This window comes from Neofelis nebulosa, chromosome 4 (assembly GCF_028018385.1).
Source record: "Neofelis nebulosa isolate mNeoNeb1 chromosome 4, mNeoNeb1.pri, whole genome shotgun sequence".
NCBI lineage: Eukaryota > Metazoa > Chordata > Mammalia > Carnivora > Felidae > Neofelis > Neofelis nebulosa.
Genome location: NC_080785.1, coordinates 48553225 through 48574430, shown reverse-complemented (window position 1 = coordinate 48574430; position 21206 = coordinate 48553225). Strand labels below are relative to the sequence as shown.

General features: G+C 45.7%; 1 protein-coding gene across 3 annotated transcripts in view; it reads left to right on the top strand.

Annotated features, from left to right (window-relative positions):
- CHN2 (chimerin 2) overlaps positions 1–21206 on the top strand; it is a 298758-nt gene that overhangs the window by 243833 nt on the left and 33719 nt on the right. Inside the window, exons 1-2 of one of the 3 annotated variants that reach the window (XM_058724729.1) lie at positions 12572–12703; positions 20009–20086. The exons of 1 other annotated variant lie outside the window; for it this stretch is intronic. In XM_058724729.1, the coding sequence (XP_058580712.1) occupies positions 12701–12703; positions 20009–20086 (81 nt within the window). In that variant the 5' untranslated portion in view covers positions 12572–12700. Of the gene's footprint in view, positions 1–12571; positions 12704–20008; positions 20087–21206 lie in introns of those variants that run through there. One more of the 3 variants, XM_058724727.1, reaches the window with a different exon arrangement.

The following is a 21206-nucleotide window of genomic DNA, read 5'->3' as shown; positions in this document are numbered from 1 at the left end:
CTTTGTGTAAGGATCCAAGGGTGTGGCGAAATATCAGAATTCGGGAATGGACGGATGTAATGCCCAGAAGACACATTTGTGAAATTCAACCAGTTAAGAACCCTGTTGCCTTGAATTGGACAGTGATTCCTTCACAAAAATGTCTCCCCTGCTTTTGAATTAAGTTACACTAAACTGAGAGAGACCAGTTCCCTGTTGTTCCCTGTTCCCTTTCATGTGGTTTCAGGTTTTCCCAGGCATCTTGCGTCTCCCACAGTGATGCTCCTTGCCAGGACCGTGGTGGATCAGGAGTCAGGTTCACCCCCTCAGAGGGCTCTGAAAGGCTTGGGTCCACACGCTGTAACTTTTAAAAAATTTATTCTCAAGTATCTTTTGAAAGACTTGTAGGATTTTTTTTTTATGTTTTTTATTTTATATTTGAGAGAGAAAGACAGAGCATGAGCAGGGGAGGGGCAGAGAGAGGGGGAGACACAGAATCTGAAGCGGGCTCCAGGCTCTGAGCTGTCAGCCCAGAGCCCAACGCGGGGCTCGAACCCACAGACAGTGAGATCATGACCTGAGCCAAAATTGGATGCTCAACCTACTGAGCCATCCAGGCACCCCAAGACTTGTAGGATTTTTAGAAGAATTGTCATACTTCCTCCTTCGTATGCTTTTTATCTTCACTTCTTTTTCACACGGTACTAATTCTCTTTCTCTTACTATGGCTCCCCCTCCTCTGGTTTCCCATGTCGCTGGGAATTTTTATTTTCTTTTTTTCCATTTGAAAGGGGAATGTCACCCCAGAGAAATCAGCCCAAGGTGACCCTTGCTAATCCTTCTCCCCGTACAGATCAAACTTTCCCCATTCAACCCAACTCCAGGTTTTGTCATTAGGTCAGACCACCATGGATCAGCCAGAAAGGCCCCAATTGCCTCAGGACATGAAACATTGGATTAATTGTGCACTGGGAGAGGGAATGAAGAATTCCTTTCTGAGGTCAATCAGCCCGTTCCAGGAGCAAACCCACTTCACAGAGCAGCCCACAGCAGCAGGGACCTCTGCTGGGAAAGCCGTATACACCTGCTAGTCAGGGTGACATCAGCCTAGAGCCCAGGAAGGTTCTGGCTCACCCTGCCCCCCCCTCCTAGCATGCCAAGGCTCACAGACATCCAGAAAAGCAAGAACAAACCTCCAGCAAACTCACAGGTAGTATAGGAGAAGCCTCTGGAGGCATGGATATCCTGTATTCAGAATTCTTCCGATTTTATCACTGCAAGTACTGACCAAACAGCCAATGAGGCAGCAGCAAGAGGAAGAGACCGGGAGGAGAGACGAGAGGAGATGGAAGGAAAGGAGCTGTCACACAACAGAATACACCTGGCAGATCAACTATGTCAGCATCTCCCCTCGGCCTCCTCCCTCTGTCACCAAGACAAATTAAGTACGGCTGCCCCTTGTCCAAACCAGCAGCTCCAATCTCACTGCAACCCTTAGTGTTTTTCGAAGCAGATTTCTCTTGGCACCTGCACATTGGAACCACAGGGCATCTCTTAAAAATGGCAATGCCTAGCTTCCTCCCCTAGATATTCTGGTGTAATTGATCTAGGGTGGCAAGTAGATATCTGAATTTTTAAAGATCCCCCCCCAAGTTATTGTAAGGTGCAACGTAGTTTGGGAACCAATGCATTATTGGCCAGGTCATTCTTAACGCCCATACCTCACATACCCCCGGAACAGAACTTGAAGACACCCTCCACTTCCTCCAAGGCACCCTTACCCTATCGTAACAATAGAAATGTGAAGGTAAATTCGGATCCAGCCAGTGTTTCCTGAGCACCTGTTATGTGCCATGCCCTGTGCTAGTTAGTGATTTCTTAGGCTTTGTCGTTAACCCAGCAGGTGCCCGTTTTAAAGGCAAAAAGTTGTCTTGTGAGATAAGGGTAACCATCTGATCTTTACGATCTGCGGCTTCCTGCTTCCAGGATGCTCCTCAGAGTGATTTACAGGTACCTCTGTACTCATTTCAAACGTGAGAAAAGATGGTTTTACAAGGCCAGAAATGGGGGCGGTGGGGAAGGGGCGGTGGGAAGAAGTGAGATCCCAGGGGATCGCCCCATCCACATTGAACTAACACATTTTACAATTACGATTACGATTTATGGTGAGCAAGACCGACATGACCATGTAGAATTTAGGGTTAAACAGTGCCAAAAGAAAAGCAGTTATGTAAAGAATGGTCTGAGCTAAGCCAGACACAAAGAAAAGCTTCCTGGAGAAAGTGATGAGGGGCCCAAGGGAGGTTGCAAGGATGAATAGGAGTCAGCAAGGTGAACAAAGAGGAAGGATGATATCAGATGGGATGGAGCATATTCTAAGGGGTCCAAGTTTACAGCTATGGCCCCAGCTTACTGGGATTTTAGGCATATACTTATATAAACTCAAATTTTAAGTTATATACATAGCAGAAGAATCTCTTTATTTTCGGGCAATAAGGGTTTGTATTCTCAGGACAGTGCCAACTATGGAGATGAATCAATACTAAAAATATGCCAAGAGGGAAAGGAACTTTCAGGTGTGAAATACAGCAGTGATGAACAGCAATGCCCTGCATAGGTAAAAGTTCCTGGGCGATAAACACTTTTCTTAGTCCTTGAACTGCCTTGAATAAGAACAAGGACTGGGTACTATAGACTTCTATTATCCTATAGCATAGAAATACTTTACTTTCCATACTCATTAAAACATTTGGGTGTCTATAAACTTACATTCATTTAACCTACCAATTAATGTTCTTGGAACTGTGTTTTTCTCATAATGGAAAAAATTTAACCAATTGTTTCACTTTGTTTTATTTGTACAGAGAAACTAAAATACAAATGCACTATGCATAGCTCTCAGTACCGTATGTAACACTGCCTGCAACCAGGCAAGCAAGCTCAAAATAGCGGCACCCCCCCCTCCAAGGACCCCTCCATCCCACACATGTATTCCTTCTCCTAAGGATCTTGGTAGTTGGTTGGTTTTTGGGCTTTTGCCAGAATGCAACAGTTTTTGGAAGGATACAGGAAAATCAGCAAGAGGGCAGTTTCCTATGGACTCATATTGTTTAAGATGTGTCCTTTGGGGCTAAGAGACTACTGTTCTTATCCATCACGGGGTTTAGAAAACAAGATGGGTGGATGCCAGGACCTTGTGTCTTGGGACTTCAGACTAACTGGCACCAGGGAGCTTAGAGGTCAGGATGTGGAATGCTAGGATTCAGATGACACCCTGGGCCCTGTCCATCGAGATGTCACAGCAACTCGGAGGGGCCCACAAGAACCAGCATGTTGTGTCCAATCTCTGCTGGTAGACAAACCTGAGAATGAGTGCCCAGAGGTCGTGCCTTGCCTGCCTGGAACCGATGTCCTGAAGTGCACTTTAGGCCACCAACCATCACCTGTGACCAGTTATCCTCTGCTTACGTTTCCTCGAGTTTCCTCATCCACTGGCCCTGGATGCCTCATCGTGTGGAAGAGAAAGGACACGCAGTGGCCATCTCTGCTCCCAAGAGTGTCACCCAGGGCCAGGTGGCCAGACCACTCCCGTTCTGCTTATGTGCGCCTCATTCAAGGATACTGTGGGACACCACCAGCTACGTTTACTTAAAAAGTAGTTGTTATTCATAATAATCGTGGCAAACCTCTCCTGAGCTTTTGTTGCATTTGGGGCACTACAAACCCTGCGCGTGATCCGTTTTAATCCTCAGAACGATCCTGAGATTACGTGTCAAGTATTATAGTTTCCCGAACACTCGTACCACCATATACTCATCAGCCTTACGTGGTTACAACTGAGTGTGGAAAACGCTGATACTTCTAAACAGTAATGTAAATGGTAAATCTCAAAGAAAGGGATATATGTAGAATTTTTTGCAGCTTATTTAACCATAGAACAACTAGAAGCAACTGATATTATAAGGAATCCCAGTTTGAAGCCCAAGTGATGGTAGAGAAAAGGGGGTCGGCACAAAATATGTGTCACGTCCTGTGAGTAGTCTAAGAACAGTTGGGAGGAATCTGCTGTATCCCAGGAGCAAGGAACTCCATCCACTCCCAACACCCAGTCATAATATGCAAGGCGAGGAAATCGAGAGTGAAGAGTTTGAGCCCGTTCACACGTTCACAGGCTGGCCTGCTTCCGTTCATCACAGTCCCCAAGAGCCCGAAAGGCTCTTTCCTCAGCGCAACGCTGGAGCCCAGGACCGAACTACCAGCCACGTTTCTATCCCAGGACCAATATAAGTTCTTCCTCCACGCGGTTTGCTTTCTGCGAATTCACCTCCCAAAATACACCCTTCGTCCCATTTTTTTCTTCTGCTATCGAAATATTTCAAGATGCAAGCCTGTCTCTGCAGCACTGACAGATCTTCGACGCAACCCCCACCATATGTCATGAAGAGCTGCCTTCGGTGATCAAAATACTTACGGCTTATGCTTAGCTCTCTCGTGGTCTGGTCGAATTAAAACGACCGTATGGTTTTAATTGTGGCCGGTCAGAAAGTTATTTTTTTGCCACATCTCTTAAAGGTAGTCTTAGTTATACTCGGATGTCAACGCCCTCCTGAGGTCAGGCCTTGCTTTGAAAGCATCACCTGCATGATCACTAAAGTTAATTTATTCATTAGATTATATATGCATACATACATATAAATGAGGCCAGGCATGGATCTGAGCAATTTACAGCTTACAACTTAAATTGCACATTTAATCATCTACGGGGTACCTACAATTATCCACGCTTTGCATTTGAGGAAATGAGGCACAAAGAAGTTAAGTGACTTGGCTGGTGTAAGGTCATCTGGCTTGGGAAGGGTTGGAGCAGGAATTTGAACCCAGACAACTTCGCCTCGAGTCTACTCATAACAAGGAATTCTTATCAAGCAAAAACTCGTAACCATTTTTATTTTTTTATGTGTATGTATCTATTTTGAGAGCGAGCAAGAACAAGGGAGGGGCCGAGAGAGAGGGAGAGAGAATGCCAAGCAGACTCCACGCTGTCAGCACAGAGCCCGACACGGGCCCAATCTCATGAACTGTGAGATCATGACCTCAAGCAAAATCAAGAGTCAGACTCTTGGTTCACTGAGCCACCCAGGCACCCTAACCCTTCACCACTTTCAGAGTTTAACTGCCATTTCTATGACCGTGGGGTCTGAGAAGCGCTCAGCATTTTCAACTGTAGTGGCACGTTGCCAATTACAGTGTTAGCTTCTTACACAGCTCTTGAGGAGATGGAGGGGAACCTTCACTTATTGATTAAAAAAAAAATGGAGCCGTGTTTTATTTTTATTATGGCAAAACTGAAGTTAAAAAAAGTTAAACTAGGGGCGCCTGGGTGGCTCAGTCGGTTAAGCGTCCGACTTTTTGGCTCAGGTCATGATCTCCAGGTCCGTGAGTTCGAGCCCCGCGTCGGGCTCTGTGCGGACGGCTCAGAGCCTGGAACCTGTTTCAGATTCTGTGTCTCCCTCTTTCTCTGACCCTCCCCCATTCATGCTCTGTCTCTCTCTCTCTCACACAAATAAATAAACGTTAAAAAAAAATTTTTTTTTAAGTTAAACTAGAAAATAGAAGCTCTGCTATCCCAAATCATTATTGATATATTACAAAATCTAAATTCTCATAGCTATATTATACATGTCAGGATGTAATTTTATGGGTCTAAATAAGTTTATTTAGAGAAAATCTATGTTGTACAACCATAGTTATTCTTTATTCCTTTGGCTCCTGTTACAAACAATAATATCTATGATCGAAACAGTATTTTTCTTTTAAAACTTTTATTGCTCTTGGCTCAAGGTCAAAACTCTTCAGAGATTTAACCTAAGTCATGTCTTTTTTATGGAATAACATTCTTATGTATTTTGGGAAGACTTTAATTTGTATCAATGAAGGCCATTAAATGGCATGTTTTAGGCTCCACGAAGAGTGAATCCTTCCTGAATACCTGTTAGGTGAAGAGTTTTCATTTCCAATAATGTTACTTAACTACTTATTTTGTACATCTGAGAGTTTCTTTAAATATAGCTATGAGATCCACAGAGGACTCTAAAACTTTTATATTTATCCAGTTTCTAGTTATGTCTAAAACTCACCTAATCTGTTTCCTAAGATAAAGCCCTCCTAGTACAAAATGAAACTGATGCAAAATGGAAAAAAACATAGTTTTGTATGTATATATTTATACACATATAATAATAATAATGTATAAATATATATATTTCCATAGCAAAAGTTTTTTTTCTCATTCGAATCACAAAGGTAATATAATTAAAGGAATTTTGAAACATAAAGAAAATATAGACATTGGTCTATTTCCTTACAGTGATTTCTGTATGAGTTTGGATTTTTATATATATGTATAAGCATAGCACATTTATAATTTTGTATCCTGCTATTTTAACATAGCATATTTCAGCCATGTTACTGTATATGCTTCACAAACATCATTTTTGCCTGTTGCTTGAGTGCCATACTTATTTAGCTATTTCCTAAAGTTAGGCTATGCACAATATATTCCATTTTTAGCATTGGAAATGATGTTGCTCTGAATGTCATTCTGTATTTAGGGTCATTTCCTTAGGATAGATTCTTAGGAATGGAATTAGAGAACTTAAAGATAATAATATTTTGAAACTCTTCCTACACATGTCCAAATTACTTTCTAAGATGATTTTAACAATGTACATTGTCTGACAATTTCCTGCCTATGTTTGATGTGTGTGTGTGTGTGTGTGTGTGTGTGTGTGTGTGTGTGTGTGTGTGGCTTCGCTTGTGCATCCTGGGAGAACATGATATTGACCAGATCTGGTGTTGCATACAGGAAAGAGCTTGGATCTCCAGTCCATGTCCTGTCTCTACAACTAACTGGCTGTGTGAATCTGTGCAACTAACTTGCCATTATGCTCTTTGTGAAATAGGGAGATTGGACCAGACCAGGCACATTCACTTATTTATAAATCTTTGTTTAGTGCTCTTGGGAGTTCCTTTTGCTAAAGAGATTAGAAAATATGGATGCAGCAAATCCTTTCTCAGGACATTACATCCTACTGGGGGACAAATATGTGGAGGAAGGATCACATGAGATTTAGGAGTAGGAACTACAGAGCAGCTCTTCCCATGTTCCAGTCCGACTTAATAGTTGCACAACTTGAGTACTGAAAACTCTCTTAGCTCAGCTATGAAATGGGGATGATAATACGTGTCATGAGACAGATTAAATGAGGCAATGGTTAATGTGCCCGGCACAATACGTGCTCACCAATTGTTAGGACCATTGTTTTCTGTTTCATGGCTATTGTGATTCTAATCTATTTTGTAGGTTTCAAGTGGTGGGGAGCATATTCCAGAGGGATGGCTTCACAAAAGAATATCATGTGTCCAGAGAATGGGTCCCAGGTTCTGAGCATTGACAAAATGTGGGAAGCAGTAAGAGGCACGGTCTCCGAGCAGGGTCAGAGTCACGGGCCACATCTAAGATGCTTTCTGGTCCTAATAGGCTATTATGGTCACTTCACGGAAGTGGAATGGACCTCCCACCCAAAATTTGGTTTGGTGTTGAAATTGATGATGCCACACGCCCAAGAGGATACGAAAAGTATAATTACTCACTTATTGAGGTTCCCTAGGGGGAGCAAGACAGACTTTCCAGCTGGTTTGAAGAGGGCTGGAGACAGCTACAAGTTACAACTTTAGGCTGGTTAGGGGGAGACTTGTGTTGGTTTTGACTTCCCACTGGCATCGAGGGAGGGGGCCTGCAAGCCTTCTGATTGACCTGAAAGCTGTCAGCAGTCAAATACCAAAAATGGAGTCAGACTCTTTATTACATGGGCCATGGTTTTATGGTGGACAAAGGAAATCTCAGTGGCTTTCTTCTCTTCTTATAAGGGAAAACAGTCTCTCTCGACCCCACCTCTCGCCACCCCTTCCTGCTGCTGTTCCCCTGGCTCTCCATGCACCCCCGTACCGGCTCCACACCACCCCAAATGTGCTCCTCCCATGCTCTCTCAAAGTTTCTGCGATCAGGCTTCCCCTCTCTACTCCTTGGAAACTGCTCCTGTCAAGGTGACCACTCAGTCTCATGGTGCTAAATCCTTTGGTCCTTTCTTAGTCCCCATCATACCCGACCTATCAACAGCATTAGATACAACTGATCCTCTCTTCAGTCAGCTTCCAGAATATCAAATTTGCCTTCTCTTTCGCTTTGGTCAGTTTCCTTCTGAATTTTCTGACCCCATAATAGTTGGAGTGACCCGGGGCTCAGTCCCCGAGCCTCTGCTCTTTTGTGAGACTCCCTTACTATGAATCCATTGCCCCCTGATAACTCCCAGGGGTGTATCCCCAGCATCTGTCTCTCCCTGGAGCTCCAGGTTTCCATGTCTAGCTGCCTCCTCCATGTTAAACACCCCCAATGGAGTTCCTGACGTTCTCCGTCACTTTTCCCCCTTTTGTGATCTTCTTCCTCTCGTTCGATGGAAACTCTATCTATTTAGTTAGTCGGGTCCCAAACTGTGTCATCATCCTGGAGGCCTCTTTTTCTCTTGCACCTCACACCTGGCCTGTCCCTTCATCCTGGGAACTCCGCGTTGACAAGCTATCGAGAATCTGACTGCCGATCACCACCTCCACTGCTTCTACCGGCTTCCGAGCCGCTGTGTTCTCTTCACCTGCATTTCCACAATAGCCTCCTAACTGGTCTCCCTGTTACCACCTTCACCCTCCTATGGTCCTCAATGCAGCAGGCGGAGCAACGCTTGGTAAACGTCACTCAGATCACAGCACAAATCCACTCAAAGCCCTGCCATGGCTGCTCGCATCCCTCCGAGTAAAGATGGGAGTCCTTTTCGGTGTCACCTTTTCAGTGAAGCCTCTCCTGACTATCCTGTTTTGTATTGCGCCCTCTATCTCTAGCCTGTATTCTCACTTTGCTTTTCTTCCTAGCACTTCTCCCCTTCCAGAACAGTATATAATGTATTTATTAGTTTTGTTTGTGTCTGCTCTCCAGGAGAACGGAGACCTTTGTCAGTTGTTCACTACTCTAACCCACTGATGTTAAACAGGGCCTGATATATAATTGGTGTCTAATAACTATTTGCTGAGGGAAGAGAAGGGAAGGGAAGGGAGGAGGGAGGAAGGGAAGGAGGAAAGGGAGGAGAAGTGTCTGTATCACCACACACACTCTGACATTCAATCTGAGAAGGAGCTACAGGGTCATATACTTGGCATAAGGCCGGTCAACACATAACTATGAGGACCAGTAGTGGAATTTGAAAATCCCAGTCACCGCTCACACAGGAGACCAGAAATAAACTTCGATTCGTATTCGGAATTTGCAGGCATCCGTGTTTCAGAACTGCTGGGTTCAGAAATACCCCCAGGAGCTATATCGGGGCAGTATGAGCTGCACAGCTGTGAATGGCGTCAGAAACTATTTTGTTTGGGTGATTGTTCGCTGTAAAAGCTCAGTAGGGGATTTGAGATATTTTTTGTGTGAAATCGCGGAAAAGCCACTTCATTGGAATCGTCGTTTGCAACATAGGAGCGTTCGCAAGCAGAAAATAGCGGGTCAGTTTGATTTTTTTCTTTCGATAAAGGTGTGCCTTACCCCAATTGCTTACCAAAGAACCTGGCGGAAAAGTAGCTTGAGGCTCTGTTTGGCGCGTTCTGCTCTGCAAATTGCCATACTGTAGTGTGACAAGAAAATATAATTCAGCAAACCTACAGCCTCTGGCAGGGTTCTCAGGGTCAGCTGCCGTGAGCGGCAGTGGCAGTGAAAGGATAAGAGAAACACACCGGGGTTCTCCTCTTCAGTTGGGTGCCGTAAGGCAGAAATTGAGCATCTCTGACTTTTGTGATAAAACCCACGAGTCAATCACTTTGAGCATCTACTTCTCCGGCCAGAACTGGGAAGGCACACGACAGCAAGGAAATACAAAGAAAAGGAAATGGCTATGGAATATGAGAAAAGAAAGAAAATAGCAGCTGAGAATTTCGCAATAGTGGCTTCTCCCTTAAAATGGGCACTGTTTCCCTGGGTCTTAGTTGTACACAAGGTTACCTAAAATATTCGAAAGCCGTGCTAAGGCACTCGATTCTGCAAATGCTCCTCTCTCTCAAAAATAACCTTGCCGGCCTTTCTTAAACTTGGCCTTTGAGAAACCTAAGGGTTTTGAAGTTCTCGTTTAAGCGAATGGATTACTACACCCCGATGCACAACCTTCTTCTTCCCCCTTTCAAGAACCGCACACAAAAACAAAGCAACGACAACTGCATGGTGAAATGTGTGAGAGGCTTCACATAAGCTGGAAATTCTGTCTCGCAGAGTACCTCCTGTGTCCACATCTAAGGAGTCCGTGAGACACATCAGCACTTAGGCAAAATTGTTGACCTCAGCCTCAATAAAGCAGCTGGAGAAATAGTATGGGAAGGACGGTGATTATACCATTACACGCCCACTCAACCCAAGAAGTATCCAACTATCTGTTTTCCTCCCAGTAAGGTGCTTAGGTCCATTTTAGAGCCCACACGGGTCCTTCCGTTTGGGGTGAACGTTGGCTGCTGCGCGTAAAGGGAAATGAGTCGTAAAAGAGGCAGGGAGACCAGTCCTTCGGCCCTTTGTGTCTCTCGTATTGAGAGTGGCCATCTGTCCCCGGAGAACAATTGGAGTGGCAGCTGGGTATGTTGTGCCATCAGAAATAAAACCCTCTTCTTCTCGGACCACGGCGCAGCAGGCTTGGAGGTCGCCAGGAGTTTTAGGAGTCGGCCAGGGCAGCTGTTGGTACCTGATATTTTCAGTGGACTCCGATAGAGCCAGGATCCTGCCTCTCTGATGAGGGCCTGGGCAGGAGGGATGGCAGGGTGCCCCCCCCCCCCGCCCTCTCTCGTTTCTTCAGCAGTCATGGGGATGGGTTTGCAGTTCCCTCATATCCCTGGGTTGTCTTCTTCTTCTTTCAGGGCTGAAAACCACAAGCAGAGAATACAGCAAACACAGGGCAGTTCTGAGGGGGAGCAAGGAAGATTCATCTGGCCCTAGTAGTTTTCAGAGTTCATGGGATCAGTTAGGCTGGGCTTAGTGGCATTAAGAAAAGAACACCGGCCCTTTGGTTATCATTCAATAATTGGGGCTACTCTTCACTTAGAATTTCTGGTTTTTTCACTTACCAACAGGAATAGAGAGGCAGATCTAGGATGCCCCAGCAAAAACCATATTGCCTACCTCTTATCCACTAGTCCCATATATGTACATGCATATGCATGTGTGTGTGTGTGTGTGTGTGTGTGTGTGTGTGTGTGTGTGTGTATGCATGTATATATTTTTTTCATTTCAAGCTGACTGAATGCCTGCAGCATCTTAGCCGAGTGTCTCTGGGCGGGACTTCATATTTTGTGGCTTTGAAGAAATACCGTGCAGTCCAGACTCATCACCCAGCTCCAGAACCCCAGACATGTGTGTGGGAAGTGAACTGAGGGTCTAAGAAAAATACGAGAACAACACGCTGACTCTTGTAAAACTTGTAAGTCGTTTTAATGGAAGGCAAGAAAAGTAGAAAGATGCAAAAAAAAAAAAAAAAAAAAAGAGTATTCACTTTTCATGCAACAAAACTTTCATGAGTGCCAAGCTAGGGTTGGTGTCCTGCTAATCCCTCGAGATGCGTTAATAGAACTGTAGGGAGTGCACCATTTTAAAAGTTTTTCAAGAGGTCCCTGGGAGCAGAGAGGAGAAAGGAGTCCTTGTGTCAGTGAGCAGTTAGCCACCGCTGTGGATCCACTAGAACCAAAGTGTCAGGGATTCCCATGGAAAGAAAACCAAGACACTGGCTTCTCTTCCCCTGGACATTGCCTGTTAGGACATCAATTCCTTAACTGTCAGATGACGATAATGACACCCATTCCACCTTCCTCGTAGAGGAAAGATATCATATCATACAATGTACCCCACAAATATGTGATGCTACTTTTAATTCTATGCTCGTGCCAAACCTGGTCGTGTCCCTTAAGGCCTGATCCTGCAGGGTCTCCCTGTTTCCAGGGCCCCATCTTGTGACACCAGAAGCCCGACAACTTGGTCAAAAGGAAACCTAAAGAGCATGGCACCTGGATTTTATTTATGTGTTCATTTATCATTCATTCATTCATTCATTCATTGCATGCGAGCAGGGGAGGAGCAGAGGGAGCAGGAGAGAGAGAGAATCTTAAGCAGGGTCCACGCCCAGCGCTGGTCGGGGCCAGGCGACTCAGGGCTCTATCTCACACACCATGAGATCATGATCTGAGCCAAAATCAAGAGTCCGACGCTTAACCAACTGAGCCACCCAGGTGCCCTGACCCCTGGATTTTATGTCAAAGACTCGCAGAAGTAAAATGACTAGGTAAACCGACAGTGATGTGGCCCTCTGACATCAAGATATTTTATAGCCATGGACATTCATTCATTCATCCAGTAAAATTTACTAAGAGCCTACTTTGTGCCAGGGGCGAAGTATGGCCCTGGGGTCTTATTTGTGATGAAAGCACACGCAGCTCCTGATGTCATAAAGCTAGTCATCTAGAAGGGGTCATGGATAATAATTTTAAAAGCATACTAATAGCTTATGATTATAACTTCTCAAGGTGACAGGAGGAAAGGGATCGGAGGCAAGGCTGGAAAGGTGGCAGGACCCGACGCGGGCCCCTGTAGGTCATGGTATGGATTTTTGCTTTTAGCTTAAAAATCCATGGAGGTTTTAAGTAGCACAGTGGGAGGTGGGGGTGGGCTGGCATAGAAACATGATCACACTTTGTGTTTGAAAAGGTATTGATTCCTTTGCGGGAGGGGAGGGCGTTCACTAAGCATTCACCGCGTGGATATCTCCATCTTCTCTAACCATCCCCTGGGTTGAAGCACTTGGGATTAGTGCCTTGGCTTTCCATGCCGGGAGTGTTTTAGAATCCCCTGGAGGATTTTTTAAAATCCAGGGTCCATCCCCAGAAATCTGGATTTAATTGGTCAGAGATGGAATTGGAACATGGCTTTTGTTTCTTTGTTTGTTCCCAGGTGATTCTAAGTATCTTCAAGGTTGAGACCGATAGGTTCAGTGGAAAGCACAAAATGGGTCCTCAAAGTGTGGTCCCAACATCAGTATCACCTGGGAGTCTGTTAGAGATGCAGATTCTTAGGCCTGATCTCCCATTGATGGAGTCAGAAATGCTGAGGCTAGGGCCCAACAGTCTGTGTTTTAACAAGCGTTCTGGGGGTTCTGAGGTTGACCCCAGGGGAAGAAGCACTAAATGGTAGAGGGGTCACAGGCGAGAGAACCCAGAGCAGGATCTGATTCTAGATCTAGCTGTAGAGAAGCCCTGTGATGGGATGGGAGCGAAGAGCACACAAATCATTAAACTTCTCTGACCCTCAGTTTCTCACCTGTGAAAAGAGCAGGCAGGATTGGACGAGCCCAAAGGTGGTCTATGATGTTAAGGATTTATTATCTGGGCACACTAAACCCAAGAAAGTTTTTATAAGGTACTTTTACAAAATCTATATTTTTTTTTCCTTTTTTTCAAGTTTTACTTAAATTCTAGTTAGTTAACATATAGGATAAAATTGGTTCCAGGTGTAGAATTGAGTGATTCATCACGTACATACGTACAACACCCAATGCTCATCACAAGTGCCCTCCTTAATACCCTACAAAATCTGTCTTTCTATATAATGGCGGTAGAATGTAGTCATTGTAGGAAACTCAAAAAGTACAGAAAAGAAGAAAGAAGAAAGTAAATGTCCTTTAAAATATCTTCACCCAGAGATGACGGTTTCTTTCCTCCAACAGTAAGGTATGCTGGAGATATTCTGGTGTGTTTTCTTCGGATATTCTCCGTGAATGTACTTAAAAAAGTGAGAATCATACTAAATATGTTTCAAGAGGCTACTTCTTACCCAACTACTATCTCAGGAGCATATCCCTTCATCATTAACAGTTATTTTAATCATCTTTGTTAGTGCCTACGTGATAGTCCATTACATATTTTTACACCATAATTTAACCTCTCCCTATCGCGTGTGTAAGCCTTTTCTCATTGCTTGATACTATTGTTACGATGAATATCTATCTCTTTACCTATGTATCTTTTCTACTTAATTCTTGGTCTGAAGATCTTCTTAAGAGAATCCTGGAAATACAATCATTGGATCAATACACATGAGACATTTGATACGTTGCCAACTTTTCCCCCCAGACTCGAGCTACTTCACGCAGACATAGCCAAGTATCAGAGAGCTCTCCTCACGACCCCCTCGCCAGCCTTAATAGTATTGATTTTCATTTCCTATACCTCTACGAGGCAACAGCTGCCTATAGCTGCAGGGTAGTGTTTGCATCAGGGGCAGAGGTCAGGCTTTCTCGCTCCCTAAGGGGGACTCAGACTCCAGGGACAGAGAAGTGAGAGAGGCCCCAGGAACGTAAGAGCTGGGGCTGGAAGAGTGAAGAGAGACTCTCCAGGGATGGATGGTGACATTTTCAATGAACCCTCCTAAAAATGCAGAGTGGACTTTACTTGAAGTCTGTGGAAGAATTGCAGATTGGTGAGAAATCACCTTTTCTAGAAATTGGTACTAAATGAGGCAAAATGTCATGGTCCCCAGAGGTGGGCTTGCCTGAGCCAAGGTGGAGAGGGGCTATTGGGTGGATGAATTCTGAGGTCCCATCTGGGTTTATGATGCTAGGTGACTAAAGTCAGCACAGAGGGAAGGGTATGCCTCTTTCTCCCACCATCTTTCTCTCCTGGGCACTTTACATGCACACAAGCACCCCAGTGGGTTTCGTTTTCCCACGTCTTCCTGCCCACCGACCCACCATTACCCCCCCTCTCTTCATCTGACACCCTTCCAGCTGCCTTCTTGTTACCTGATTCTTTCTTGGCTTTGGGATCCAAACCATAGAAAAAAGGACAGTGAGAGGCCATAAAAAATAGAATCCCAACCCTTATTTATAAAAAGGAAAAAAGGAAGTGGTAAGCTTATTTCACTATTTATTTATAGTCCCACCTACTTCCAAAAGTATCTTAAGTAGTGCCTGCTTTGGAAGAAGCCTCAGAGAAAACAACATTCTCCTCTGTAAAAACCAGACCAGGAACACCAGGCCTGGGAGTTGCTAATGCTTAACAAGGGAGATGAGAGTAATTTTGGCATTTAACCCCTGGATGTTTTTTGTTTTTTGTTTTTTAATTTTTTTTTTTCCAACGTTTTTTATTTTTATTTTTGGGACAGAGAGAGACAGAACATGAACGGGGGAGGGGCAGAGAGAGAGGGAGACACAGAATCGGAAACAGGCTCCAGGCTCCGAGCCATCAGCCCAGAGCCTGACGCGGGGCTCGAACTCACGGACCGGACCGCGAGATCGTGACCTGGCTGAAGTCGGACGCTTAACCGACTGCGCCACCCAGGCGCCCCACCCCTGGATGTTTTTAAATGTGGGCATTATTTGAATGAGGCTGTTTCGAGGGTGATTAAAAGCATAGATTGATTATTTACCCAAAACAACTGAAAATAGGTGTTCAAGCAGAAACTTATTAGCAGCATTATTTACAAACAGCCAACAGGTGAAAATAACCCAAATCATCAACAAAATGTATTATATCCGCACACGGATTGTTATTCAGCAAAAGTCAGTGAAGTATTGATACATGCTCTGATACAGATGAACCTTGAAAACATTTTCCTAAGTGAGGGAAGCCAGACACAAAAGGCCATATATCGCACGATTCCATTTATATGAAATGTTCAGAATAGGTAAATCCATAGAGATGGAAAGCAGATTGTGGTGACCAGGGGCCTGAGGACGAGGGGAACGGTGAGGGACCACTTAATGGGTATGGAGTCTCATGTTGGATGACGGAATGTTCTGGAACTAGATAGTGGTAATGCTTGCAGAATATTGTGAATGTACTTAATGCCACTGAATTGCTGAATTGTACACTTTAAAATGGCTAAAATGGTAAATTTTGTTATGTGTATCGAATCACGATAAAAAATAAACGTATTCTCAGCAAAAAAAAAAAAAAAAAAAAAAAAAAAGCCCAGACCTAGTTAGCTGTGCCTGGGTTCTAATCCCAGCTGCCCAGTTCCTCTCTGTAAAGTGGGGATAAGTATAACAGTACCTACCTCATAAATCTTAAATGAGTCAAGGTACGTGAAGTACATACGTGCCACATGGGAAGCGTACTGTAAATCTTTGTGTTATTAGCCTAACCCAGCTATTCTCCACTGGGGGCAGTGCTGCCTCAGAGGAAAACTTGGCAATGTCTGGAAAGATGTTTGATCACCACCGTTGGGCGTTCTGATGGCATCTGTGAGTAGAGGCAAGGGGTGCCAGTCACCGTCCTACGATGCACAGGACAGCCTCCCCCAACAGAGGATTATCTGGTCCCAAGTGTCAGTGGTTCCAAGGTGGAGAATCCCTGATTTAAACAGAGCATGCGGGGAAATGCGCTCCCTCCAACGGCCGTGTGGCTAAAAATAGGTCAGACAGAAATTTTTGTTCGAAAGGACTGCCCGCCAAAGTGCGACATGCCCACCATGTATAGAGAACATGTATTAGTCGTTGTGGGGGATATAAAAGAGGCCAAGGCACCGTCCTGGAGATACTTGGGTGAGGAAAAGCTCTGTGCGATGGAATTATCTGAGAGGGAAGTTTTACCAAGAGATGTTTGTAATCATTTTTCCTGTAGTAGGAGGGTGATCTGGGGTCATCCACCCTACGCACAATAATGCTCACTCAAATGCCAGCACTTCTGGTTCCTTCTAAAGATGCATCTTAAGTGACCAGTGTGTGCAGCTCCTTCACGCATCTGAATGGGTCTTATGTTTGGGTAAATTGTATGGAACAGAGATCTGAAAAACAAATCACTGTCATAAATAGAAATCAAAATTTCTTGTTGGAAGGGCACAGACACGAGAAAGTATCAAATTTCCTAATATTCAACCGCCATATCCCAAAAGGAGAAAGGAGACCCGTTTTCCCACTTTCCATTTAAAGAGGTGTCTTCTCAGATTCTAAAACCGTACCCCCGTATAATTAGCCTGGTGTAGGTCACAGACTCAGTTCTCACACAGAACGGCTCACCGTCTAAAGGTCTCTGTGGACCTGCCAGCAGTGAAGACCTGGGGAAGGACCCTTGTTCCTTCTGTCTTTTTGCCTCTAGGCTAAGGATTACAAGCCTTTCAAAGACCTGCCATGCCTTCACGCAACCCCTGTGGATGGCAGATGTCCTTTCCAGGGGGGCAACGGGAAGGAGGAGTCTGGTGGGGCCCATCAGGAAGGCAGATCCCTGGAGGTTCAGGCCCTTGGAAGCTACTGCATGGTGATGGGGGATCACAGGTACATCTTGGCAACTTACCGTCACTGCCTACTATGGCAAGGAATTATATTAGATACTCTTGACGGTGAATTTGACATAGAACGTGTCACAGTGACTTCTCAATAGGGCAAGGACAGGTATAAAGCACTCTAATGTAAGACAGAAAGGGACGACGTGCAAGAAGGAAAATGTGGGGGAAACCCTATGGGATCTCAGAGGAGCGTGTTGGCTTCTGGTGGGGAGTTTGGAGAAGCCCTTTTCGGAGAGGGCGGCATGTGGGTGAGAATGCGAATGTTTTGGGGCACCTGGACTTGTAAAATGATACCGCAGTATGCTAAAGAACGGAGCCGGCCACCCAGGTGAGTGTGTCAGAGAGAGACTTTGTAGGATTTGTGGAGGGGAGTGGAGAGAAAGGCGTGAGCTGGGTAGATGGAGATGAGCTCGTGAAAAACCCCCCATGCCCCAACACCATTAGGCCGTGGAGAGTCACTGACACTTTCTGAACAGGTATAAATGGACTAGGAAGACGACTGTACAGCTGTGTGTGAGATGTGCTGCGGAGAGAGCGTGGGGCAAGAAGGGGAAGAGGGGGCAGGCTTGGCCAATAGTTTAGATAGAGCAGGACACCGATGGCAGGATGTGGCACCACATCGGCTCCCTTGGGCACCAGGACTGGGTGTTCGAGAACCCAGGTGCTGGACACAGATACTCTAGGCTCTAGTCCCGGGCTGTGCCCCGTAAGCCAAGGGCATGTCCTCAGGCAAATCGCTTCACCTCTCGGTGCCTCAATCTCTTCATCCAAAAACATGGGAAGAGGGGTGCCTGGGTGGCTTGGTCGGTTAAGCGTCCAACTTCGGCTCAGGTCACGATCTCGCGGTCCGTGAGTTCGAGGCCCGCGTCGGGCTCTGTGCCGACAGCTCAGAGCCTGGAGCCTGTTTCAGATTCTGTGTCTCCCTCTCTCTGTGACCCTCCCCCGTTCATGCTCTGTCTCTCTCTGTCTCAAAAATAAATAAACGTTAAAAAAAAATTAAAAAAAAAAAAAAAGACATGGGAAGAGAAGTCTTGTCTGTCATACACATGAGCTGCACCGTAAATGAGTAAGGGCATCTAATATGTTCTGAATATTGTCTGGCCCAATAATGATATTGTGCTCAGTGGTTCAACATAAAGTTGGCTCTTATGATCCCTGAAGGTAACAAGGGTGACCTGGAAGGATGCCCTTCTGAACCAAGGTGGAATGACGGTCGTTGTCAGGAATAAAGAATTACACGGGAAAACACTGACCTTGCATGATTTTTCACAAGGCTGCTTGGAGGGGCTGGGGTGTGGGGCCATGTGTCAGTAGAAGACAGGATGGCATCCGTGGACTGTATATCTACATGACGGTCCAGCCCTCTGCACTCTCCTTGCGCCCTCGTTCCGACAGCATTGATTTTACCGTCAGGCATCGGCTGCATTAACTTTTGTCAGCAGATCAGGAGTACTCCCAAGACACAATGATTTCCTCACTGGTCTAGTGGAGAGACCCGGGACTAAACACTTTAGTCTCTAGTGAGACCATCAAACAGATGAAGCTTGAAAACCCATCGGGAGCATCAGGCTTAGGCCCTAAAAGAATGAACATTGAAGGGGTTATAGTTCAAACAAAAGCGACTTTGATGTTTAGGTTTGAATGAAGGAATAGTGACTTGTCTGCATGCGTGTGGAGATGGGGGGGGGGGGAAGAGAGACTGGAGGGTGCTTTGGAGCAAGACACCCTACCTTTTATGCTGAAACTGTGGCTGTAGATGGAACTCTGTGCTGAAGTGCTATGCTTTTTCTGTGACCCATTCACTTTTTAGACTGTTCTAATTCAATGCACACAGACGAATAAAAATTAAGCTTCGAGTGCTAGGGCAGATTTTTTTTTTTCTAAAGGGAAGCAGGCTTTATCCCTATAAGATTAAACAATCATCAGGGTTTAAAAGGTTTAATCTGCCGGCGTTCAGCCCAGGATGGGGCTCAGAGCCCCCAGAATAATTGGATACAGCGTCGGGCTTTGAACATCAGAACTAGTTGTGTGTGTGTGTGTGTGTGTGTGTGTGTGTGAAAGAGAGAGAGAGAGAGAGGGAGGGAGGGAGAGAAATGTGCAAGCAAGCACGAGAGGTCTCTCCCGTGGCAGGAGGAATAAAGCTGCCTGCCCCTGCCTCCTCCATTGAGCCCTCAGTGGCGACAGGATACAGCTTCTGGGGACTGCTGTGCTCATGAATGTGTGCTATTGTTCCAGGCACACGTCGGCCTCAAGAAATAGCACAAAACAGCCCCGTCCTTATTCACATGCAGAACCCCCTCCATCACTCAAACCAGCCTTTCCAGGTCACATGCCGGAGGCCTCTGCAGACAGGACGCAGCTGCCTCAAGTCTGCTGCCTAACATTAGCCGCGGTTCAAAAAACCTGACGGCTCTGAGCTTCACGGGGGAAACTAGAAAGATGTGGGGTCCAGGCGCTAGGTTCTCCGAGGAACTGTGGCTGGAGAATGAGAAAAAATGTGCTGTGGTTCGGAAGCCTAAGCAAGGCAGGAAACGCCAGGAGCTGTTGGCCGTGGCCTTGGGGGTGAAGGTGGGAGTCAAAGGCAGTTTTCTTTGGCCCCCTCTCAGACTCTTTGCCTGTTCACAGATCTCGTCCCTGGTCCGAAGGGCCGCCCTCACGCACAACGACAACCACTTCAACTATGAGAAGACACACAACTTCAAGGTAAGCAAGCCTCTGCGCTCTTTCTTCTGTTACTAAAGGGCAGGTGGAGAGGTGCGGTTGATGGTCTCCGTCCCCTCTTTGATTATAAAGTAATGAGACAGCAGATTCCTTTGCTTTCCACATCTAGTTGCGTGCACAACATGAGACCTTTGCTTTGTATCAAACTGGAGACCTCAGACAGCCGTTTGCCTGATGCCTAGAAACACCTATATGTATGTTAACTTAGTCCTGGAGACCCGGGCTCATTTCCTCTCCATATCCCCCCGCCCCATCCAGTGGGAGAAGAGCAGAGCACGCCCGATCTCTGCCACTGGGAGGTCTTCTGATGAACATCGAGCAGTACTTTTCCACTCAGAGTGGCTCTAAAGAATATTGCTGTCTCTGAGGCACAGAAAACCATTGCCCATTTCACATTCTGTGTTTTGTCTTTGTTTTCAGGGATGCTAGCTCCTCTGGTTTATGTGTAGACGGCTGTGAATAGGACAGGAGATGCCATCCAGTAGCTTTTGCTTGTGCTCTGGGTACGGGGTGGGGGTGGGGGGAGCACCCCAGCAGCCTTGCCAGGCTCCCCTCTCGGCACAGCCTTGATCCTGCTCACCAGACCAAACAAAAAGATATGGGAAGCTGGTGGGAGCTTTAGTGCATACTCCCACGTGTGTTTGTAAACTGGAAATACTGCTATCTTCATTTCAGACTAGCCCTTGTAGAAAAAGAAAAGAAAAAAAAAAAACCAAAAAAACGGCCTACCATCAAATCACGGCCTATTTCCTTTGCCCTAATGTGTTTTCCAAGAAATGGCTGGAGGAGATTCCGATGCCAAATTGCCTGGCCGGAGATGTAGTTGAGTGGAGGTGACACAGTGAGAGGTTTTGCCCCAGCAAATGGGCTGACGTTTAGACACTGGTGAGAGTGGAGAGTGAAGGATCCAGGAAGAAAAGAAGAGGCGGGGGCGGCAAATTGTGAATTGTCCTCTTTTAAAAAAAAAAAAAAATTTTTTTGTAATGTTTATTTATTTTTGAGACAGAGATAGAGCATGAGCGGGGGAGGGGCAGAGAGAGAGGGAGACACAGAATTCGAGGCAGGCTCCAGGCTCCGGGCCGTCAGCACAGAGCCCGACGCG